Consider the following 22,969-nt stretch of genomic DNA (forward strand, 5'->3'; position numbering starts at 1 on the left):
CTCTGTGGCTCAGATTCATTAGATTAAGTAGTAAGAATTGAATAAAGTGGCTAATTACCATTTTTATTAGTTTTCTTGAGTGCTGCCTTGGCAAAATCATTTTTTTCCCAAGTGATCAAAGTCTTTCCATCTCTACTAGTACAGACTTAACAAATGTGTATTGATTTGCTGAAAATCTACCTGTCCTCCCTCCTGCACAACAGTGGCTGCTTACATGTCAGTTTTTTTTTTTGTACAACAAAAAATACACTAATAATAGTCTAGTAAAGCCATCATATCTTGTTATGCAGGGTTCCCTTTAATCTCAGGGAAAGTTGGAGTTTTAGCATTTTCAAAATAAGATGATAGTCCTAGAACACAACTTGCACTATTTTGAAAACCAGAATGTATGAACATCTTCAGGAGTCATTTTGCAGTCCAGCTCACCAGGGAGCCTCAGATACCTTGCTATCCTTGGCTCTGATGCAGCAGCTATGTTACCATCGATTGCAGAGATCCGAACAGATACACCCCCTGAGGAAAAACAGGATGAATAATTCAATAGGATGGTTGGCAGAGGAGGAATATTTAGAAAGGGAAGGGAGAAGTGATGCTTGGTGTGACTGTTTCATTATCCAGCTTCTGCTACTAGAAACATGGGAGAGAGAATTAATATCCTTGATATGGGCTGGGTTTTCTGAAATGAGGCCAGCGATTGATTAGCAGAGAGAAACATGGTCTCTAACCTTGGGATGGATTATTCCTTTACAAGCAGAAAGTGCAGAGAGTATTGGTCAACAGATTTAACTGAAAGTGTAGCTGGAGAGGATGTTTGGTGAGAAGGAGTGAAGAAAATTTAGCCTTTCTGAGCACATATAACTCAAGCTGGCAGTAAATATAAAGAGTTTGCTACACAAACGCACTCTTGAAGGAAATAAAAGTAAAACCTGTGCCAGAGTCCCCTCTGAAGACCTCAAGGACATCAGATGTTCTCATAACAGTAGTCAAGACCAAACACAGACGGAGTGCTTTGTTGAAGTATATCTTACAAAAAGTCTTTTTATCATCTTTGCAGACAAGCTGCAGTCAGGCAAGGAGAGAGTCAGTTCAGGATATATATCTGACCCTGACAGAGCAAATACAGTAACGTGGAGGAAATTGGACAGAAATCGGACAATCATCATTCAAAGTTTCTCACTGGCAAATCCATCTTACAAAGCTCCTGTCTGACCAATTTGGGCCCAGTTAGAAAGTGACAGGACCAGTCAGCGTCAAGGGGCAGTACTTTCAGGCCAGCAGAGTCGTGACGTAAACAAGCAGCAACAAGAGGCCAGTGCAACTGTGGCAGAAGACATTAGTGTGGATGCTGCTAAAGCGCCACTTTTATCAGAACTTGACAACATTTCTTCATTAAAAGAAGAACAAAGAAAGGCACTGAGTTGTTTTCTATTCAAAAATGACAAAAGTCATGTACTGACTGATTCTTTCTACAGTCTAAGGTACTGACACGTCTACAGTCACCATGATTCGCATTATGCTGTTCTATATGGCGTTTATTCCTTGGTAGCGGCGCATGCGCACCTCGGTAGCAGCTACAACGTCACATGTTTTGTTGCTCTGATTGGCCTGTAAAGATGTGACAGACAGAACGTTCATCCAATCACCCTCCGAGTTTTTTTTTTGTGTGAAACAAATCCATCTGGCTTGTCAGGTAACCATAACCCGGGTCTGGGGGGGCAGAGTCACGCTCGACACATGCTGACACAGTTGTGTCACTTGGCAGTAAAGGTCACAAGGTCAAGCTCGACGGCACCTCTTTTGTCAATGCCTTTCCATTTGAAGACTGACAACAGTTTTTTGGGCCATGGGACAGCACACCCAGAGGCTCATGGCAACCCTACTACCCCCTTGAGCCATAGGCAATGGGGTGTCCAAAATGCTCAGCTCCACAATAGGTGGACACAATACTTACGTTTAAGCATGGATCTTACTTTATCACTATGTTTTTATTTCATATTGAACTTGTTTTAAGGATTTTTTTCTTAAATTAATTGATAAGGTACACCACATTAAATCCTTGAAAATTTCTCTTTGGTTTTTTTGAAAGCATCCCGCGACCACCCCAGTTTTGACTTGATAAAACATCCACAACAATGATCCCTCTAAACTAAGAAGATACTATGCTAAACCTGAGCTACTATGTGGTTTAAGGTTTATATCATACAACTTTTAGTGCATGATCCACGTTAGTACCAGTCTCTCAGATCGAAACATAGTGCAGCTGTTAGCAGAACTGATTTCGAGTTTGGATAGGTAGCCCAAATTGGATTTTGTTCTTGTTTCTTTGAAGTAATTTAGATCAAACAAAGTCTTTTCTTTATTTGGAAAAGCTGGTGGTTCTTCTTGAACTGCACTATTATGATAAATCTCGGTTGTCATGCCTCTACATACTGCATACCTGAGTGGATTGGGCTTGTCTTTTCGGCATGTGGTGGCAAGGTTATCTGTTGGATAGGGAGGGGGTTCATTTGAAACAAGACCTGTATGATACCTGTTTGAGCCTCTCAAAGTAGCTGAAGGAAGTGCTGTTCTGTCTGTGTGAACACAGAGCTGAGAACAACAAACTAAACTGGGTTTGACTTCACTCTCGACTTAGAAAGACCTTTCTTAGGGATATATTTAGGTAAGATATCTTTGATATCTCCTGTATTAATGTCTAAAATTTTGCATTTTAGACTCTCAGTACCTTTACTTAAACTGACCAAATGCTGAGGTACACCTAAACCTGAATGCGTATGTAATAGCAATTAAGGTTGCTATTGATTTGGTAGAGTTTTTCTCCAGAACCTTCAAGTATATGTCAAATAAACGATTAAAATTTTGGCCAAAACCGAATTCAGTCTGCACACAGAACTGGACCTGAACACAGGAAGGCACCCTGTTCTCTATGCTAAGCAGCTCAGGTCCTGGTACACAGTGCACTGTACATGCATGAGAAAGGTATTGCAAGTTCCTCTGTTTTTATAAAATCTACCCCCCTATGTGAAGGCAGCACCATCAAGTATTTATGTTAGACAGATGCAAGGTATTCCTGTGAAATAAAATAATTGTGTGTTTTTCACCTGATCGGCTCCTGCAGGGATACTTTCAAACATCTCTGTGCTGACACCCATGACTAAAAAGAGCCATACAAGTTAGCTCAGAGCTGTCTTTACATTTAGAAATTGGAGAGGTCAAAAGAGAACAATACCATGTTTTTTGCTGACATTTTTCCCAAAAGTGTGATGTCTTGTGTGTTTGAGCATGCCTGCTAATGCTACCCGACACAGTCTAACAACCACAGCAATGCAGCATTATAACTAATGAAAGGAGCAGTACCAGTGCATAACTTTCCTTCCTGCACCATAGGGGAACTAAATTTTGTTGCAAAAATTATGATATTCCAAATATCCATGTCTGGCTGATGTATTGACCCAAAAAGAAGTGTGATATTTAAATGACGAAAAGGGCAAAACTGCAGTAAAAGTTTCCATTCCCAGTATGGTCACACTAAGGACATTTGACCTTCAACCATTAACAATCATCATTCACCCATTAGAGATTAAATCACTAGATTTCATTCCTCTTTCTTCATGACTTTCCCCACAATAAGACACTTTGTCTATAATGTGGGGAAGAGATTCATGCTAATGATAAACATATCACTGAATGTTTGGCATCACACATATGGCTCACATCATCATTCCACCATCAGGTTTGGGGTTAAGTTTGTTAAAGAATCTGCATTTGGCATTTGGAAGGGAAAAACAGAAAGCATAGTGTCAGAATGGATACTTTTTGGCTCATAAAATTTTAACTTCAGCTGGTTATTGAATGGAATCCGAGCAAACCCCAACTCTGGTCTGCATGCACTCCAACCCATCCCAACCCAGGTCATCTCTCAATGTGAGCGATAGCCTGGCCCGCATCAACCCTTTCATACATGTCAGTGCACCTCGAATGCATCTGTCCTGAGCCGACAAAGCTTGGCACCTCAGCCTCAGCAGCTTGCTGCACTCAGTCACCCTCCGTCTCAAATACTGTCTTCTGTGCTTCCTCTCTGCTTGCCTACGCTGGCGCCCGCAAGGTCGTAATATTTTTCAAGGTATGTATGGATACACACCTGTCAAACTTTCCCAAAGAGCTGCCGTCTGCCTGGTCATATGGAATGTATTTTTGCTGTTTCTGCCCGCTGGCGTGCTGTCTGTTTTTACCTCTCTGACTGAGGGTGTGTGTCACTGCTTTCAGTCCCATGCTGTAGGCTGAATAGCAGGCTAGCACCTCAGAAAAAGGCAATCATGAATGTAGCAGTGGCCCTTGAGTGTTTGACAACATTGCAACTAGTGACTAAGCTGCAATGTAAAGATTGGGTGTTACATGCTGACTGAATGGAAATGCTTATTAGCCTCCATGGATTACCACTTATGTTGCTTAACAACTTAGAAAAACTTGATCCTGTGGAGCTTTCATTTAGTTCGCAGGTAGTAATCCAAGAAGCTACTTTTGCTAGCATCTTAGATGCTTATCAAAAATAAATGCTAATATTCAAACCACTAAGAGAGATGAGCAATTATTTTATAAATATTGAGTCCTGACTGGCAATGTAAGTCTTTCTGTTAAAGTTTTGTCCTGTGTTGGTAAAGGAGGATGTCATCAGCGTAGGGTCACAACAGTAACAAGCATAACAGAAATGTTCATGTGGAAAACCCTTGACATAACATTTTATTTTTACTAATGCAGCGTAACCAATTCTTTTTCCACAGTTTGCTCATGTGTTCACAATGTTTTTTTAACCCCTATACATTGCGGGGTTTCTCTGTATATTAGCCTATTAAAACTCCTTTCAGAAACTAAACTACAGCCGACTCCTTTAAGTAGTTTCTTCGTAATGTCTATTTTTCTCATTGCTTAAACTTTATGTCTTAAGCTTAACTCAGTGTGTATTACAAAATGAAAATGGAACTGGACCCAAGCAAGGGCTTTACCATGAGGTCAATATTTAACAGATACCGGTTTCACCTGCAATTAACATCAACATATGGACTCTTTTTGCGATTCAGTTAAATCAGCTAACATGTATGCTTTACAGAATGTTAAAATGCATTGTTAGACATACCGAAGCATCCATTGGAATTATACATCTCAAAGAAATCTTAGAATAAGGTATACTCATCAGAACTTGCCTAACATCTTGTTTTGAAATGCATGAGTATCAAATTAAGTCAGTGTCAGCTGTTCTTGCATTGCCATGTTGCACACAGGAACCTGATAAAACACTTTTTGTCCTAAGGTCATATGAGTGCCAAGTAATATTCAAAGCTTGTTCCAGCAGAGGACCAGTGCACAATTCCATAATTTTGCTTGTCAGACAACAACCTAAAGAGAAGACTTCAGCATTAGCAGGCTTATGTGTTTGTATAAACATGGTTGCACCGTTGAGATCGTAGAATCTAAAACAGGATCGTCTTTGTGAGACAAATGTTAAAGGTTCTCACTGGTAAAACTTACAGTACGTCTCACACTGTGTAAATGTAGTGTGAAATTCTAATGTTATAATGAATCCCACACAGACATCCCTAATGCCCTGGCTTTGGGTTTTAAATAAACCATGATATAAAGCTTGATAGTCACTGTTTTCTGGGTTACCCAGTTGCTTTCTAGGGTAACCTAGATAGGCTGCAGTTGGCAGTTAACCATGGATAGCTAATATTTTTAATCCAAGTATGCTCCATTTTCATCTGTATTGATTTTTTTTCACACTATGTTCTTCCTGCTAAAGATATTTATCTTATATCCATTTCCAAGAAAAGACGTTAATGCTTCAACACACTTGTAATGTTTTTTTAACAGGAAATTGTTTTTCATATCCTAGTTGGTATCACCCTTTTAAAGATGAAATTGTTGACAATGTGTTCGCCATGCTATTAGAGATAACTGTTAAATATAAAGAAGTTATAACTACAGTGTGAGTATTTGGAATATTCAGGATACATGCAACTACAATGAGCACTCTTTGATAATTGCTTATAATGGATGAGATGAGTACATTAGTTGGCCTTTCATTGTTTCAACATGGTCTATCGGGGGAACTAAAATCATTATTTTCTGAATGACTAAATGGATGAGTAAATGTTTCTGATGACTAATTGTGTTGTAATTCAATCAAATGGAAACTTTAAAATATTAAGTTATTTATCAAGATTTTGTAACAGTAATGGATCTATTTACTGAGATAATGTAAGATATAGATTATAGAGAAGTTTTCACATGATCACTTGAACCTGAAGTTGTCTGGAAATTTGCAGATAAATGCTGTTCCTCTAGCACTTCTTGGTTTTCACTGGTTTTGGTTCAAAGTCCTGGAGTATAACTGTGAAAGGCAAATCAGGAACAAAGCTGCCCAAACCTTGCAGAATTGGCCTGGCATTAAAGTTTTAGAAATTATTAGACAACATTCATAATATATATAATCTTTGTGAAATTATTCTTTGGAAGTTTTCAGGGTGGATGTTTTTTGAACTGTAGCCACATTCCTGTTGCTTTGCTTCCTTAAATGGATGAAGAAAAACCTTACCGATATTTAATTACATTTTTTTCCACTGTAAAAAAACACAAATTCCATTCTGTACTACAACTTTTTTTAATATTGGTAGTCTATTTTTTAAGAAACAGTCAAAACATTTGATTTCCATCAGAAATGAAGGATGTATTATTTTTTTTAAAATACAGCCATACGCTAATGAAAAACTTACAGTAATGTCTTTGGGTTACATGTGCATTACATGCTACATGTATTTTTAACAGTACAGCCAAAGTCATCTGCATCTTTGAGGGCAATAAAAAGCAGCAAAATAGCCTGCTGACACTGAGCTCCACAGTGCAAGAAAGAAATAGCTCATAAATTTAGACTGATTCTCCTTTTTACTCATCCAGTTTGCAGGATGGCTCCCTGAGATACTCCTGACAAAGTGCTTTAAATAAGAACAACAAAAAGACAGATTCTTAAGTGCAAAAAATCTAGTCATAGTTCAGAGCTTAAATATGCTTTTAAATGTTTGAGACTCAAGATGAACAAAAGAAATAAAACTTCAACTGAAGTAGTTCTCCTGATTTTGCTTTAAACAGCAGAAACTAACTAAGCAACCAAGTTTGATGGGCATTTCATCGTAAACAGCTCTGTAACAACGCATTGACTCCCACATCTCCAATGCTGAAGACAGGACACCTGCAGAGTGTGAGTAATGCACAGACTTGGCACACAGAAATCCTTCATTGCTTTTGCCATGTTTCGCGCACTGTCATGTAGCATGACATGCATATTTTTTATCTCTATTTTCCATATCTGAAACATGTTATCAAAAGCGGCTGCAATTGCGGCTGCTGAGTGAGCACTCCTGTGAGTGCAGGACAGGCTTTTTAAGAGTGAAATCCTCATCTATCCACTGAAGCAGTGAGGCTCAACATGCTAACATTACGGACACTTGATACCCATATATCCTTGGTGAAGCTAATATGTTTAGCTTAAAGCTAAAGCTTCTCTGCGTGACTGGAAACAAAATTTTGCAGTTTGGGTAAGGCTAAAAGCACCTGCTAGGTGTGACGTAGTGGAGCTGTAAATGCATCATTAGCCCGTGGAAGCCCGTTTTTCTACCACGCTGAAAGGCTGATTATCGACAAGAGCTATAAATTCAATGACTTTCCTGTTCAGCTCTTTACCTTTGGGTGGTCACTGCTGTATTTTTTAGCTTTGTCGAATGACTTAAATAGAGGCTGTTGACAAGTTTTCCCTGGCACGAAGTTTTGTCACTCTTTATCTCAAGAAAGTTCTTGTAGTCATCAGGTTGGCGATTTTATAGATGCAAAATTAAAGTGGTGGTGTTAAAGGCATGTTGTCATGCTCTTCCTCACGTCACATGCACTTTAAAAGCTGTGCAAACAGCTACTTTGCTGTCTTGTTACGACACCTCAAACTTATCCCACACAGCTGTCATGCTGAGTTTGTTGTTGGAACACATTTAGCATCATCGCATGCGCTTAATTATGATGTCATCAGCATAAATTTTATTATCAGCCGATGCCAATAATAAACTTTCTAAGCTATTATCAGCCAATACCAATATACTGTCGGTGATAAAAAGTCACAATTGATCACACGTTGATGGTGAACTAGTTTGAAAACTCAGCAAGGGGGCTGGTGAATAGTGCTGGACATTGAATTGTTTTCACTTTCAACAAGGATCATCATGATATCAGAATTTGACATTGATATGAAAATAGTAATAATCAATCAACGCTGATTCCTGTTTTGATACCACAGTAAACCAAGTATAAGAAAATGGAGCACATCTCTGCATATTCTGTGGCGTAGTGGTGTGTGCAGAAATGGTTATACTCTCTAGTGACAAAAAATAAGTGGGTGTAGACCAGTCCTGCACTACACCACTGTGCTTTTTGTGTAGAATACCTACATACATTGGTAAGATTTTTGGTACGATTGTTGCCTGTTTGCTTTGGCAATTTAGACAGTATGCAGGAGTTAGCTTGCAATTGTGACCGATGAATTAATTTCCAGTACTTTGCAGCACTGTCAATCATTTGAATTAGAGCAAATGTATAGTTTTGAAAACATTCATCAAGAATTAGATATGGTTTATGTATTTGATGTATGGTAGAGTATTGCTGCCATGCATACAAGTCCCATGAACAATTCTATTTGATTAAGAAATAAATGCCAGATGGTTATCAAAGTCAAATACCTGTCTAGTGACCATTAACTTTATGAACATAATAATAACTTCAGGCATAATAGAGAACTAATTCATTTTTTAAGTGAAGGGCCCTTTAGTTCTGTTTTGACACATCGATCTTTCTGCTCCACCTCTGTCTGAACACTCTTCAGGGGAGCAGGTGATGTTGGCCCAGAGCCAGCACTGCAGTGCTTTCTAATAGTCTGTCTGCCCCGATTCCCTCTGTCTCTCTTGTTGTCTGCTATCTTATATAAAAACATGAGGTCTGTGCAGAAGTATGATAGCCTAGTGAGTTTCTGTCTTTAATTCTCTCTTTTCACTGCCTCAATCTCAGTCTGCTAGTAACAGGCAAGATTTTTTTTATCCCTTCTTTTCCACTTGCTTTCCATTTGCAGCACTGTATCAAAAAAAGCCCCTTTTCCGTCTGTTTGTTCCCCTGGCAAGAAATGTCTAGAGACTGAAAATGGGCAGAGGTATGAAAAGATTAGACAAAACTATTGTTACTAGATTTTTCATGTGATCTGCATTTTGCCATTGAAGTAGACCCTTTTGTTTTAATTTTATTTTCATCTTTATGCACAGTATATTGTTCTTGTGGTTTGTGAGAATGCACCACTTTGTCAAATATCAAACTCTGTTTATAACCAGCAGCTCATACTCTTACTCTCACATATTTAAGATGGATGGAGCGACAGCTGCCTGGGAATGAAGCCACTATACTAAGAGCCCCCTTCTATTTGTTTACAGATAACATAGGGTCAAATTGTAAAGTTAAAGCAGAAAATCACTGGGAAAATTAATTTTGTAGTGATGGTTACAGCATGCTGATTTGTGTGCAAGGGCTCATTTTTTTGGAGTATTTTTCTCCAGTTAGTTATTTTATACAAAAAGAAGAGCTGTCAAGATGTTATGATTGACAGCTCAGCTTGCAGCAGTCATTCCCAGATTATCAGAGTAGAAGAGGAAAACAAGACAGTGTAATGCAAACCCAAATTACAGTCATTAAAATGTCCATAAGCTTGAATATCTGTATCAAACCAACACAAGAATCAGTTTTGCTGTGGACTGTGCCGGTATGCTGGATGTTTAATGATTTATCAGTATGTTAAACATATTGTTGTGTTTACTGAAAGAGGCTTTGTATAGATATCATGGTTCCAACCTGGTACAGGTAGAAACTGCACTGTGTGAATACACTATATGGTAAAAGTATTTGAATATGGAATTTGCCCCCTTTTGCAGCCATAACAGCCTCCACTCTTCTTGGAAGGTTTCCCTCAAGATTTTAGAGTGTTTCTGTGGGAAATTTGGCCCATTCATTCTGTATAGCATTTATGAGGTTTATTACTGATCTTGGACGAGAAGGCTTTTCCCGCAATCTCTGTTCCAGTTGATGCCAAAGATGCTCTGCAGGGTTAAGGCCAGGGCTCTTTGGAGACCAGTAAAGTTCTTTTACACCAACTCATCAAACCATGTCTTTGTACACTTAGACACAATCATGTTGGAATAGAAAAGGGCCTTCCCCAAACTGTTACCACTAAGTTGGAAGCAGCTCAAACCCTGATAAACAGCCCCATACCATACCACACCTCTACCAAACTTCACAGTTGGCACAATGCAGTGAGGCAGATAATGTGCTCCCAGTATTCAGCTGATTGCCAAACAGGGAAGCGTGGTTTGTCACTCCGCAGAAAGTGTTCCCACTGCTCCACAGTCCAGTGTCAGTATACTTTTCACCACTTTATCAAGTGCTTGGCATGTAGAAACCCGTTCCATAAAGGTCCCATTGCTTTTGTGCTTACATTAATGCCAGAGAAAGTTCAGAACTCAGAATCAGCGGAGTATTGATGTCTTTGAACCCCCATGTGCCGTAGCAATCACTGGCCTGCTCTGTGATTTTTATCACAGAGTGATCCTCTGCTTCGTGGCCGAGTTGCTGTTGTTCCTGAATGCTTCCACTTTTTAATGGTATCACTGACAGTTGACTGTAGGGTGTCTAGCTGGGATAAAACTTCATGAACTGTCATATTGCAAAAGTAGCATCCATCACAGTACCACACTTGAGGTCACCGAACTCTTCAGAACAACATATCATGAACGTTTGCAAATGAAGTCTGCATGGCTAGGTGCTTGATTATATTCACCTGTGGCAGCAGGTCTGATTGAATCACCTAAATTCAGTAGTTTACAGGTGTAGCCAAATACTTTTGTCCATAACGTGTATCTTTAATATTAACTTAACTATAAAAACATTAGTTCAACAGCTCTGAAAGTGGAACCTGAACAATATACATTTCAAAGAAGACAGTGTGTTGATATTATCCTGCTTAATTTTGGTCATACAGTTGTTTTTAATTTCCAGTCAGGTGTTTAGGTTCAAACAATCTTTGAAGAGATGACATTGAAAACACTGAGAGTTGACCTATTTGTCTTCACAGAGCTTGTAGGTCTGAGGTTGTAGCAAAGGTTACTCTGCTACCACGGAGGGAGACTTCTGTCCAATCCTGTGATGAATTGGCTGCTGCTGAGGCTTGATTTACGGTCTCAGGCACTGCCCTATTGCTTAATGCAGTTACCATGGTTACCACTTCATTTGCACATGCTTCAGGGATGTGCTTTGCTTTCCTTTCTGCTGAACACCACAGTGGGTTGTAGTTCTTCTGTGATCAGAGATGGTTTTACTACAACATTCTTTTCATTCATGCTGAAATGAAAATGCAGTGGGATGTCCTTGAAAGAGATTTGATATGTTTGAAGCTGACTTATCACACATGTGGAACAGTTCGACACTCCTGAGAGATATATCACAGGCTTAGTTTCTTTCAGTTTAGTGTGTGGGAGTCAAATTTAAAACACACGGCAACAACAGCAACAAAAAAAGGAGCTCTGACTTTGTTGTCTCTTATACCAATTCTAAGTCATTAAAAGAACTTGAAAGATTTAAAGGTTCCCAACATTATTTGTCTTTATCCAACCATATGGCGTTTTCTCCAGATCTTGGTTTAATTATCTTGATTATTTGGAATAAAAAAGCTGCTTTTCTTGTAGTGCGTCGTCAGTTTCAGTTGTTTTTGGAGGATCTTGAGGAAAATAACTTATTATAAATTAAAAGCAGTGATTGATTTGCTGAGAGATTTTAGAGTATCATCTGCATATTGGCAGATTTCTGCTATGCATTCAGTATAAAACTCTCTACAGATCCCTTATTCATTTTGAGGAAATCATACAGAAACTCACTGTGAGCTTGAGACAAATTTTGATGAAGTCATGGGGATTTCCTTTTATATTGATAAAAATATAAACAAACTATCATAAACACAATCCAAACTTTGTTTGGGCTGAGTTTTAAGCCCAAATAACCTTTGTGTTAAGCTTGCAATTCTTTATGACTTGCAGTGGAATGATAAAAGACAAGGAGCACCTTGAATTCATTGACTTTGAATGAAGTTCCTGTGATAAACTTTGGTGTTGTGTTGAGTCTGTTGCCCCCTGCCTTTTCTCTGTGTTTATCTTCCAATGTAAATGCAACTGTGATGTTTTCTGAGATCTAACATTCAAACATATTAAGAAACATTTATTGAAAAATGATCAGTCTTTGAGTTCGCTTTCACACCAGAGCTGTTGGTTACGCTTTAAACAAAATCCAAATCAATCCCTGAATAGTCCGGTTCATTTTGAGTGGTGTGAAAACTCATAAGAAATAGGGCTAAACAATAATCTAATCTAATTACAATATTTTCCCCCAATATTGCGATTAAAGATATAATATGCAATTATTTTTCGAGTTCCTCATCTTCCTCATAACAAACAAAATATTTGGTGGACTAAAATAGGGCTAAACAATTTTAAAATCTGTGTATCTAAACATGTATCTAATTGCAATTATTTTGACTCATTGCAAATTTGTTATGAATTATTTTATTAAAGGAAATGATGATTTTAAGTCTTCTTATTTTTCATAAGATTAACATGTTAAAAAAAACAAGGACAGTAGGATTTTGCAAACTATTCTGAAAAAAAATTAAACTTGAAAATTTGCATAACATGCAGGATGTAACATCTCTGCCTCAAAAAAATTTATTGAACTGGTATTTTGATACACATTTCAGGTGAAAGTTATATTGCACCTTCTGCGATTTGAAAAATTACAGCAGGCCATATGGTAGTGAACTCTGGTCCACTCTGGTTGCATGGGACCTGGTTCGCTTCAAAATGAATCCTGATGCAGTTCGTTTTTGGTGTGATAGCAGTGCAGACCAACTTGTTAACCAAAGGCAGGAAATCGCATAGAGCGTAATGATTTGCTTTAACTTAATTACTTTATTTAATTCAAAATCATGATGAAACCTCGCTGGACATCTGTATACCAGTGGTAACATGTCGTAGTGTCTTACTCTCATTTTGGCGTGACTTCTTCAGTTCTGAGGTGGTCATGTGGAGGCATCAACATTCATCTCTTTAAACGGGCTTTAAAATTCTAGGAGAAAACTGTATAAGTTTGTTTTTTTTAAAAGGTTTGTCTAAACCATGCATCCTGTCCACAAACTGTTGAGATTTTGTTCTGTCTTGAGAGTTAATCATTTTTCTCTTGTGTGAGAGTTACAGATAATATTAAAGTACTGAAAAAATGTTCATATGTCATGTCACTCACTGTTTAACCCTTTGCTCACTGTAAGACACAGATCTGTTCAAACTGAAACCCACCCAAAGAAGAACATTAATTAAACCTTAAGCTTGTTTTACAACAAATTTGCCATAATCAGGCTCTTGTTGCAATTTTGCATTACATTTTTTCTCCTGATTTTTCTAACCTTGCACATCGTGTTTAACTAGAAATACAGACTAAAAAAAACAAGTGAAAAATCTAATGGGATACCAATATTATTTTATGATTATTACTATTAGTATCAGTAATTGGTAATAGTGTTCTAAGCATGCCTCATTTCTTCTCTTCCTTTCTGCTGTTTCTTTGCAGACTATGCAGGCGGCGCGATGCCCGACAGATGAGCTGTCGCTGACTAATTGTGCCGTGGTTAGCGAGAAGGATCTGCAGTCAGGACAGTGAGTGTTCATTATCACCGAGCCATCTCTGAGTTAATCTATTTAGAAATGCAGCCAGGCATCTCTGCAGTCATTTTCTCATCCATCCAAACACCCATCCATCCACCCGCCTACCTTTTCACCCACCTCATCTACAGTTATACATTCAGAAGGCTGCAGTCCATCATCTGATGTCAAGCTGCATGAACTATGATTTGTGCTTAATAGTCTGATTTAAAAAAACAAATAAATATAAAAAGAAAAACCATCTCTACAGTCTGACTCAAAACGGAAAAATGATGGTTAGGTCTTTTTCACCTAACCTTTTTCACTGTATGTACAAGATCTGCCTGTGTTATTCCAAGATCACTGAAAGACATGAATGAATTTAGAACAATTCAAGAAACATTTCTGTAATGACAACAACTGCTTGCATTTTGTGACAATTAAAAAAACATTATAAACCAAAAACAAATGTGTGTGTGTGTGTATGTATATATATATATATATATATATATATATATATATATATATATATTACCAAATTCATTTTCTTATGTTTCTGCAATGGTTAATACACCAATATGTAGAAGCTTTTTAACCAAAATGATATTTTTAATGCTAAAATATAATTATTATTGTCATCCGTGAATTTTCAAATTGACTGATTTACAAAAAAAATGAAAAAATAATAAAGCACATTATTATTTCTTGATTAATATGTCAAATTATAGTTAATTACTTGCATTCCTGAACAGAAAAATGAGTTTTAGTGGTTGAATGTTGTGCTTGATTAATTTCTGACTTCTCAGAGAAGCCAGTAAGCCGGCTCAAATTTGGGTGAATTCAGTTTGAAATCCCTCATTCCTGTTCAAAATGGTAAAACGTGAAGAGCTCACTGAAAATGAAAGAGTCCGCATTAAAGCATTTCATGATGCTGGATGGTCTCTGAGACAAATATGACAGGTGGTCTAATAAATTTGTTAAGCACTGTATATAATGTACATATTCCTCCTTTTAAAAAGAAGGAATCTTCAAAATTTTGGGAGAAATTTGTTTTACAATGTTTAACTTGTAGACTGCATATAAATTGGGACAGAGCAACAGCTTTGTAGTGTCAGCTCTGCAGTTTGACCTGGCAGCTCCTTTCTGCACATTTCTCTGGTCCAGATTACATCAATATGCCAGCACCTGTCGTAGGGTATTAACTTTATTCAGTTTAACAAAAGTAGATGGAAAAGCACTGTCTATTCTAATATACAGTCTAAGGCTGGCAGACTGACTTTAGTTCCTGCTACTGCAGCCCCTGAAACTTGGGCCTTTGCCATACATACTCATTCCTGAAAACATTAAATGACTCTTTTCAGTCACTCATCTCATTTAATGGTAGAATTGTCACAAATAAAGTTATTTTACTGCTGTTACTTCATTTCCATCATCAAAGCTTTAAGTGAAGTGCAAAAACATTCACAAATTCTGGTTGTCTGCATTACATTGTTCTCTATCAGACCATTTTGTCTGTGAAATAAAAGCCTTTGCAGTTGTTTTTTCTCTCTGCAGCATGATCAGCATTTAGACACGTCAGCCCCTCATGTTGTTTCTATCTTTATGTGCTGCAGAAAAAAAATGCAAATAAAAACAACAGTGTGATTGATCTGAAGCAGGTGTTATCAAATGGAAAGAGGTCTTCTCATTCCAGCTCCACTTATAAATACCAGTCTACCAAGTACTGTCGAATTTTAAAGCCCATCAAACACAGAGAACACATTTGAAAAATGACAGAGCTTAAAATAAATGTGTGACCTGAGAAGATCCTCCTCTTCTACTACCATGGCAACTGCAGCCTTGTCTTTATAACTTAGAGCCACCAAGAAATAATGATGGTATACGTGTGTTTTGTCTTTTAGGAATAGGAACAAAAATATGTTTTTAGGCAGGACACTTCATGCTGATTTCTGCTAAAGATATTTCATGTGTGTAAGTAGATTCTGGGAATCACTTTCAGCTGAAAGATCTTGTCTTGAACAAGTACTAATGTAAACTGTTTGAATTATCATCCTCTTTAGTGTCCATAGAATCTGCCTAAAAGTTTTTAAATTCCCCTGCAGAGATTAATGGATTTGATAAGGATCAACATTTATAGGATGTTTTATTTCTGTGTGCAGCAGGTTGTAACTATCTCTTGTATCTGCCAGAGCTGACTAATGATTCACTTATAGAGAGAAGATGCTGGTATCCTAGTAACCATCTAGTGTTAACCAATTAAAACTCCTCCATAGTACTCTATTGAAATACCAATTAAGTCCTACTGCATGGTTTTTGAACACACCTCATCTTTTGAGACATGACCTCTGTAGATAAATCCATGGTGAGTCTGAATGTAATGTGACCTGCAGTGTAAAGGGCTTTGAATAGTCAGATGACAAGAAAAGCACTGTACCAATTACCCTTTACATAAAAGCTCCTTTTGACCTGTGTTTTCAGTCAACAATGTAAAAACGTTTGTATGAAATACATCAGTATTGGCAAACTGAAAGGTTTACCTCTCATATGTGGGATTGCTTACCTAGTCTATATCCTGGAGATGTTTTTTTTTTCATATTTGGATGATTATGCCAGTTTGGTTTCATCAGGCAATTTACCTGCCAGAAACAGAATAAGGTAACAACTGATCAGCCACATTAATTCGGAAAGCCAAAGACAAGCTAAAAGGAAAATCAAGTATCGGATTACATTTGTTAAGTGCCGAGCAGCAAAACTCTGACTGCTTACGATAATGATGCATAGGCTTCAGGTGAAGGTGAGAGACGCTATGGTAAATTACATAATGTTATGATAAGATACAGCACGATATAAGAAACAATACTTCAGTATTGTTCATTACGTTATGTTGTGATCAGATATAGATACAGCATGATAGGATATGACACAATATTATATAATACTTTACGATACCATACCATGGGATGGAATGGCAAGCAATGTGATACTTTGTGATATGAAACGATACAGTTTGATATAGTACAATACAACAGGCTTCAGTACTTAGGCTTAGTACTGTACATGACTTTATGTCATGATATGATATAAGAATGATGCGATATACATTGCAAAGTGATGACGCGACACAACGTGATAAGATATGATACAATACAATAAACTTCTGCATGGTATAGTACATTTTATTGTGCAATACAGCACATTATGATATGATATGATATGATATGATATGATACAATAGGATACCATAAGCTTCAATGTTGTATATTAAATTATGCTATAAGATAAAGCATGATACAATATGATGAATAGGATAGACTTCAGCGATGCGTGATGAAAGGAGAGGATACGAGTAATTTTATACAAACGGTAGACAATAGACTTCAGTGTTGTACATTACATTATGTTATGGTAAGATAAAGTATGATACAATAAAATGTTAGACAATACAATATGATTGGCTTAAATATGGAACATGACATTGTGTTGTGAGAAGATATTGCATGATAAGATATCTACCATACAAGACGAAGCAACATGATGCGATACAATATGAAAAGGTACAATACAATACTACTATGATACAATAGAATCAGATAGACTTAAGCATGGTATGTTAGATTTTGTTATAAGATAAATCACATTATGATGGGCTTCAGTGTGGTATGTTATATCATTTAAAGAGAGGATGCAGCAAAATCTGAGTATAAATCACAACATAAATAAGAACAATTAGAAAAGAAAACAATATATTTCACCATGACACTATTGCAGAACCTATGCAGCCTGTTGAATATGTTAAAGTAAATATAAGTAAAAGAAAAAACTAAATACAGAGAAGTATTAGACAGTGGAAGGTTCAAATACAGAATATATTAGTTTTTGCATGGATTAGAAGGGTTTCACTGAATATAACAACTATGATATTCATAACATTTCTATAACATGTTTAATAACCAGGGGTTAACTGTCTTCTCCCTGCAGACATGTGACTGTGAAGACCACACCCAACCACAAGTTTGTGTTTACAGTGAAGACCCATCACACTGTGGCTCCTGGAAGCATTGCTTTCAGCCTGCCTCAGGTACACATACACAAATACCTGCACATACACTGATAGTTATAGTAATGGGTTTGATGATCAGTTATTCTAAATTGGTCTCCCCCTGTATATCTGTTGTAGAGGAAATGGGCCGGTCTCTCCATTGGCCAGGAGGTGGAAGGTAAATTATCTTTGTGATTGCAACAAATTATTGTGATATCGACACTAAATAAGTCTTACCTATGCTATGCAGTGACATTTTGGCAGATCATGTATTTCTCACTATAGTGTCATCAAGTTGAGTTGGCAAAATGACAGTGCTAGCTTATTAAGGTACTCTAGCTCAATGATTTAGTTAAGTGTGCCATTTTTCGTTCATTTTTCAGTTTTAACTGCTAAAATGTATTTAAAGATCTTTGTGAGGGGTGCACACTTATACAGTTATGCTAGCTGCATGATACCAAACTAGAAGAGTAAGGCCAAACTTGAATAACTCAAAGAATCAAATGATCCTATTTGTTTGTTGTATATTTTTCTTCCTAGACTACCTTGTCATTCCATCACTTGTCTTTCTATCTGTCCTTTAGTTGCAAACTACAACTTCGACAAGTCCAAACAATGCATCGGCGCCATGACAATCGAAATCGACTTCTTGCAAAAGAAGAGCACTGACTCCTCCCCTTACGACTCAGACAAGATGGCTGCAGAGTTTATCCAGCAGTTCAACAACCAGGCTTTCTCTGTTACCCAGCAGGTTACTGTTAACATCCTCAATAACTCCACCTGTATACATCTAAACATTTTTTAAATGATGCTACATTTTCTAATATTCTCACCAAATCTAACTTTGTTATGGCGTTGACTATCCTTTTGTGTTTCTCTGTTTCAGCTTGTGTTCAGCTTCTGTGACAAGCTGTTTGGTCTGATGGTGAAGGATATCGAGGCCATGGATGCCAGCATCCTCAAAGGAGAACAAGCCTCTGGAAAGAAACAAAAGGTACCTTGCTGCATACAGAACATGCTGTGTATGTGGGTGAGTGACTAAAAACATGTAAAACCAAGTGTGTGATACACACAACTTTCTCAAATTATTTTTGGTCAGGATTGTTATCCTCTCCTGTCCACATAGTGGATCAGTCTTGCATCGAAACCTGATTATCCTAAAGAAAGTCATGGTTACAAGAGAATCTCTGCTTCCTATAGAGCCATTATAAAATGTATTATTATTGTATCATATAATGTTAATTACTATTCCACATGTTATCCTGATGAATAAATAATAACTTTTTTAAGCATCATATTAATTTTTCCCTGTGTAGCCCCTTCTGTGCAGAGAAGTGTCCCAACCCTTAATTAATTTCATAATACTCATTTTTTATTCATGTGCATTTATACTTTGCTTTATGCTTCATAGATTGATTTGCAGGTTTCTAATACTGGCATTTCAAGTTTTCTAAGCTTTCCTTGTGCAATAAGTAGATAACACGTCCCTTTTGATCTATGGGCTGGGGTGGGACATTGCAGCATCAGAGGTCAAAATTGTTTTAGTACTGTGCAGAACTTTCAAGCATGTTTGGGCCAAAAATTAAAGCTGAGGTAAGCGGTGTAATGGTGAGTAAGCCTGCCTGAGGACACCATCAGGCAGTAAGGAGGATTGACACAACCCCAGTCATGCTCTGGATGCTCTTGCGTATTACCAGGGGCATGGAAAAACAATATGTTGAAATGATAACAATGTCCACACCTTTAGCGTCCAGTAAGGGGTGAATATGGCAACGAAGCATGGTCTAGGGCAGTGGTTCACAAACGATGTGGCACGGCACACTGGTGTGCCTTGAGGCAAGTCTAGGTGTGCCTTGGGAATTTGTATAACATTGTAGCATTACTATAACTGTAACTGAAGATTCTGTTTTGCATGGAAATAGATATGGTGTGCTTGAAGAAAAAAATGAAGAAGTGCTGCTGGGTCTCTGTGGTTTCATATACAGGGGCTCTTTGGAAACTTTGGGCTTGATTTGCTCAGTTCATCTGGTGAAGAGGTGGTTACATGAGTGAAAAAAAAATGGGTTTAATCCAAAAATATATGGGAAAAAAATACATTAAAACTGCAGCTGTCCTTCCACTGTAGGTTTCATGTGTAATTAAAATGCCTTTCATTTACATGGCAAAACACATATTTTAAAAAGCCAATGTACATATGTTGTGCCTTTAGATTTTGTCTCGATCGCAGCTGTGCCTTGGGTGGAAAAAGTTTGAAAACCACTGGTCTAGGGTACTGTGCACGTAATAAGGTTGCCACAAGCCCCTGGTCATGTTGTGAATGTTCAAGGGGTGAAAAGGCTCGAACAAAAGAAATGCTTTTGGGCTAGACCTTAGTCAACAAGTGACACGTGTGAGCTGACATGTGTCAACCCTGACTCTGCCCCGACAAGACCCGGTTGGTGGTACATCGGGCTTATGATGAACCCTTAGTGCCTTACATGCCTACAACCTATACACATGACTGTAAAACTTTGAATAAATGTGAAAAATAGCCCATTCAGAGAAATTTGTTCCAAGAAAGGTCCTCTCTGAAATATAAGAAGTTTAATTACACAAAACTAAAGTAAAAACAGAAAAGGAAAGTCACTAAAGTGCACTTAGTCTTTCACAAAAGCTACTGTAGCTTAATTTGACTTTTCATTACTGCCCTGACATCAAGTGCTGTAGGTCATTTCTCAGAAAAGTCTGAAAAGCAAGAGTAAGCCAGTGTTTAGTTTTATCTCTAAACTAGCGTCTTTTGCTTTTGTTGTACCCATAGAAGCCTCAATGCATTTATATTCCACCTACAGAGTAGAAACATTATCCTGCTAATGTTGAGCTGCAGATGCAGGCGAACATTTCTATTGTATCGCAAACTCAGACCTTTGTGTTCAACTGAGCTCTCTCTCTCTCACAGATCGATATTGGGCTGATGGTGGGAAACAGCCAGGTGATTTTTGAGAAGGCAGAGAATTCATCCCTCACACTAGTTGGTAAGTTTCCGATTTCTTACTTCCATTATTATTATTATGTTTTCGATAACCTGGCTAACCTCTGGTGACACTAAAACAGGACAAATATGTCTCTTATTTAAGGTGATGAGCATGGTCAGAGACCCTTTTATAACCCAGGAAAGTTAGATGTTTCAGTGCTGTAGATGCAGCATAAAGTGAGTAAGAGGGCCACAGTGGAAAATTCCTTTTTCTATTTTTACCACAGGATGGCAGTAAGAACCTGTTTTAAAGATTTAGTATAAAAGGGAAGGTTAAGATAGACCAAACTTTACAAACTTTAAATCATTTTTGAGCCACCCAGAAATAACCTTCACTCTATCTGAAAACTTGATATAAGATGTTTTTTCCTCACTACTTTTTCTTCCAGATATCCTACTGTCTCCTCAAGTTATATCTTGCTTTGAAAATCATGTTTGTTAGTTGCTTGCTAAGCTACAGTTTCATGTGTTTAAACAGGCAAAGCCAAAACCAAGGAGGCACGACAGACAATCATCAACCCAGACTGGAACTTTGAGAAGATGGGAATTGGAGGTCTGGATAAGGAATTCTCGGATATTTTCCGCAGAGCCTTCGCTTCCCGAGTGTTTCCTCCTGACATTGTGGAGCAGATGGGTGAGAAATACTTGCTTTTATTTGGGACTTTTCCTATTCTTTGATTGACCACCTTGGTTCATGTATTGTTTTCACTTCTTTTACATTTTATTCACCTAAGTTGTGCCAGTTCTTTAAAAATTTATCACTAAATATTTGCTGCTCCCTCAATTAGAAGATTTAAAAATTCCTTGTCCTTTAATGTCGTGAACTTTTTGTTACATCCTCTAATTGTTTCTCAAAAAGTTACACAGTGAATTAAAAAAGTCATTCAATTGACATTTGGTTTTGCTGGACTTACACTGCAAATATTTTTTACTTTAATTTAAAAAAAAACAATTTCTGTAACCTTGCAACGCAGATGGATACGCCTGTTTCCTTGTTTTTCACTGGCAAATCCATCTTGCAAAGCTCCCATCTGAACTGTTTGGGCCTTGTTAGAGAGTGATAGGACCAATCAGCGACGAGGGGCAGGACTTTCAGGTGCAGCAGATTCGTGACGCAAACAAGCAACAGCAAGAGCTGGTGCAGCTGGTGGAGGAAGAGATTAGCGTGGATGCTGCTAAAGCGCCAGTTTTATCAGAACTTGACGACTTCTTTGTTAAAAGAACAAAGAATAGCAGTGAGTGGTTTTCTTTTCAAAAACGGCAAAAGTCAAGTACTTACATGTCTACAGTCGCCATGTTTCACATTATTCCTCAGTAGCTGCACACGTGCAGCTTGATAGCGGCTGCGTCACGTGTTTTGTTGCTCTGATTGGCCCGTAGAGATGGGACAGACAGAACGTTCACCCAGTTCACCGAGTTTTTTACAAAGCCTCTGCCTTTCTGAAACATTTCCTATTGAAGCTTCCCCAGATGGATGTGTGAAACAAATCCATCTGGCATGTCAGGTTACAAATTCTGTTAGTTTAACATGAAAAGCCAGAGTCTAGGAAAGCAAAACAGCCTCTATTTATGTCATGTGCATAATCTCACTTTTGCACTTGCACAATGAAGATATAATGCTATTTTTCCTGCCTTGGTCATCCTTTACTTACGCTTCTTTTCTCTCAGGCCTTAAGAACATATAATATTATTATAAAAATACAATCATCTTTTTACTTGCAATTTTTTCAGTTCCCTCTGCTGCCTTATTCATGATTTTTATCTAAATTCTACAAGTTATTGTGCCAATACACTTGTTTTTATTTTCCCACCCCACATCTGAAAGCTTGTCCTTCCCTTTATTCTGTTTACTTCTCTTCGATCTTTCACATCTGTCCCTTTTTTCCTTGTTCCAGGGTGTAAGCACGTGAAGGGCATCTTGCTGTTTGGGCCACCAGGCTGTGGTAAAACACTGATGGCTAGGCAGATCGGCAAGATGCTAAATGCCCGTGAGCCAAAGATTGTCAACGGCCCTGAGATTCTCAACAAGTATGTGGGAGAGTCAGAGGCCAACATCCGCAAACTGTTCGCTGAGGCAGAGGAGGAGCAGAAGAGGGTGAGGGTGGCTAA

General features: G+C 37.8%; 1 protein-coding gene across 2 annotated transcripts in view; it reads left to right on the forward strand.

The window, feature by feature from the left end:
- LOC121503430 (vesicle-fusing ATPase) overlaps window positions 1-22,969 on the forward strand; it is a 59,299-nt gene that overhangs the window by 18,317 nt on the left and 18,013 nt on the right. Inside the window, exons 2-10 of one of the 2 annotated variants that reach the window (XM_041777843.1) lie at window positions 4,106-4,123; window positions 13,741-13,826; window positions 17,790-17,889; window positions 17,989-18,028; window positions 18,435-18,601; window positions 18,737-18,844; window positions 20,786-20,861; window positions 21,339-21,494; window positions 22,756-22,955. In XM_041777843.1, the coding sequence (XP_041633777.1) occupies window positions 4,106-4,123; window positions 13,741-13,826; window positions 17,790-17,889; window positions 17,989-18,028; window positions 18,435-18,601; window positions 18,737-18,844; window positions 20,786-20,861; window positions 21,339-21,494; window positions 22,756-22,955 (951 nt within the window). The remainder of the gene's footprint in view (window positions 1-4,105; window positions 4,124-13,740; window positions 13,827-17,789; window positions 17,890-17,988; window positions 18,029-18,434; window positions 18,602-18,736; window positions 18,845-20,785; window positions 20,862-21,338; window positions 21,495-22,755; window positions 22,956-22,969) is intronic. The other variant, XM_041777844.1, reaches the window with a different exon arrangement.

This window comes from Cheilinus undulatus, linkage group 21 (genome assembly GCF_018320785.1).
Source record: "Cheilinus undulatus linkage group 21, ASM1832078v1, whole genome shotgun sequence".
NCBI classification, from domain to species: Eukaryota; Metazoa; Chordata; class Actinopteri; order Labriformes; family Labridae; genus Cheilinus; species Cheilinus undulatus.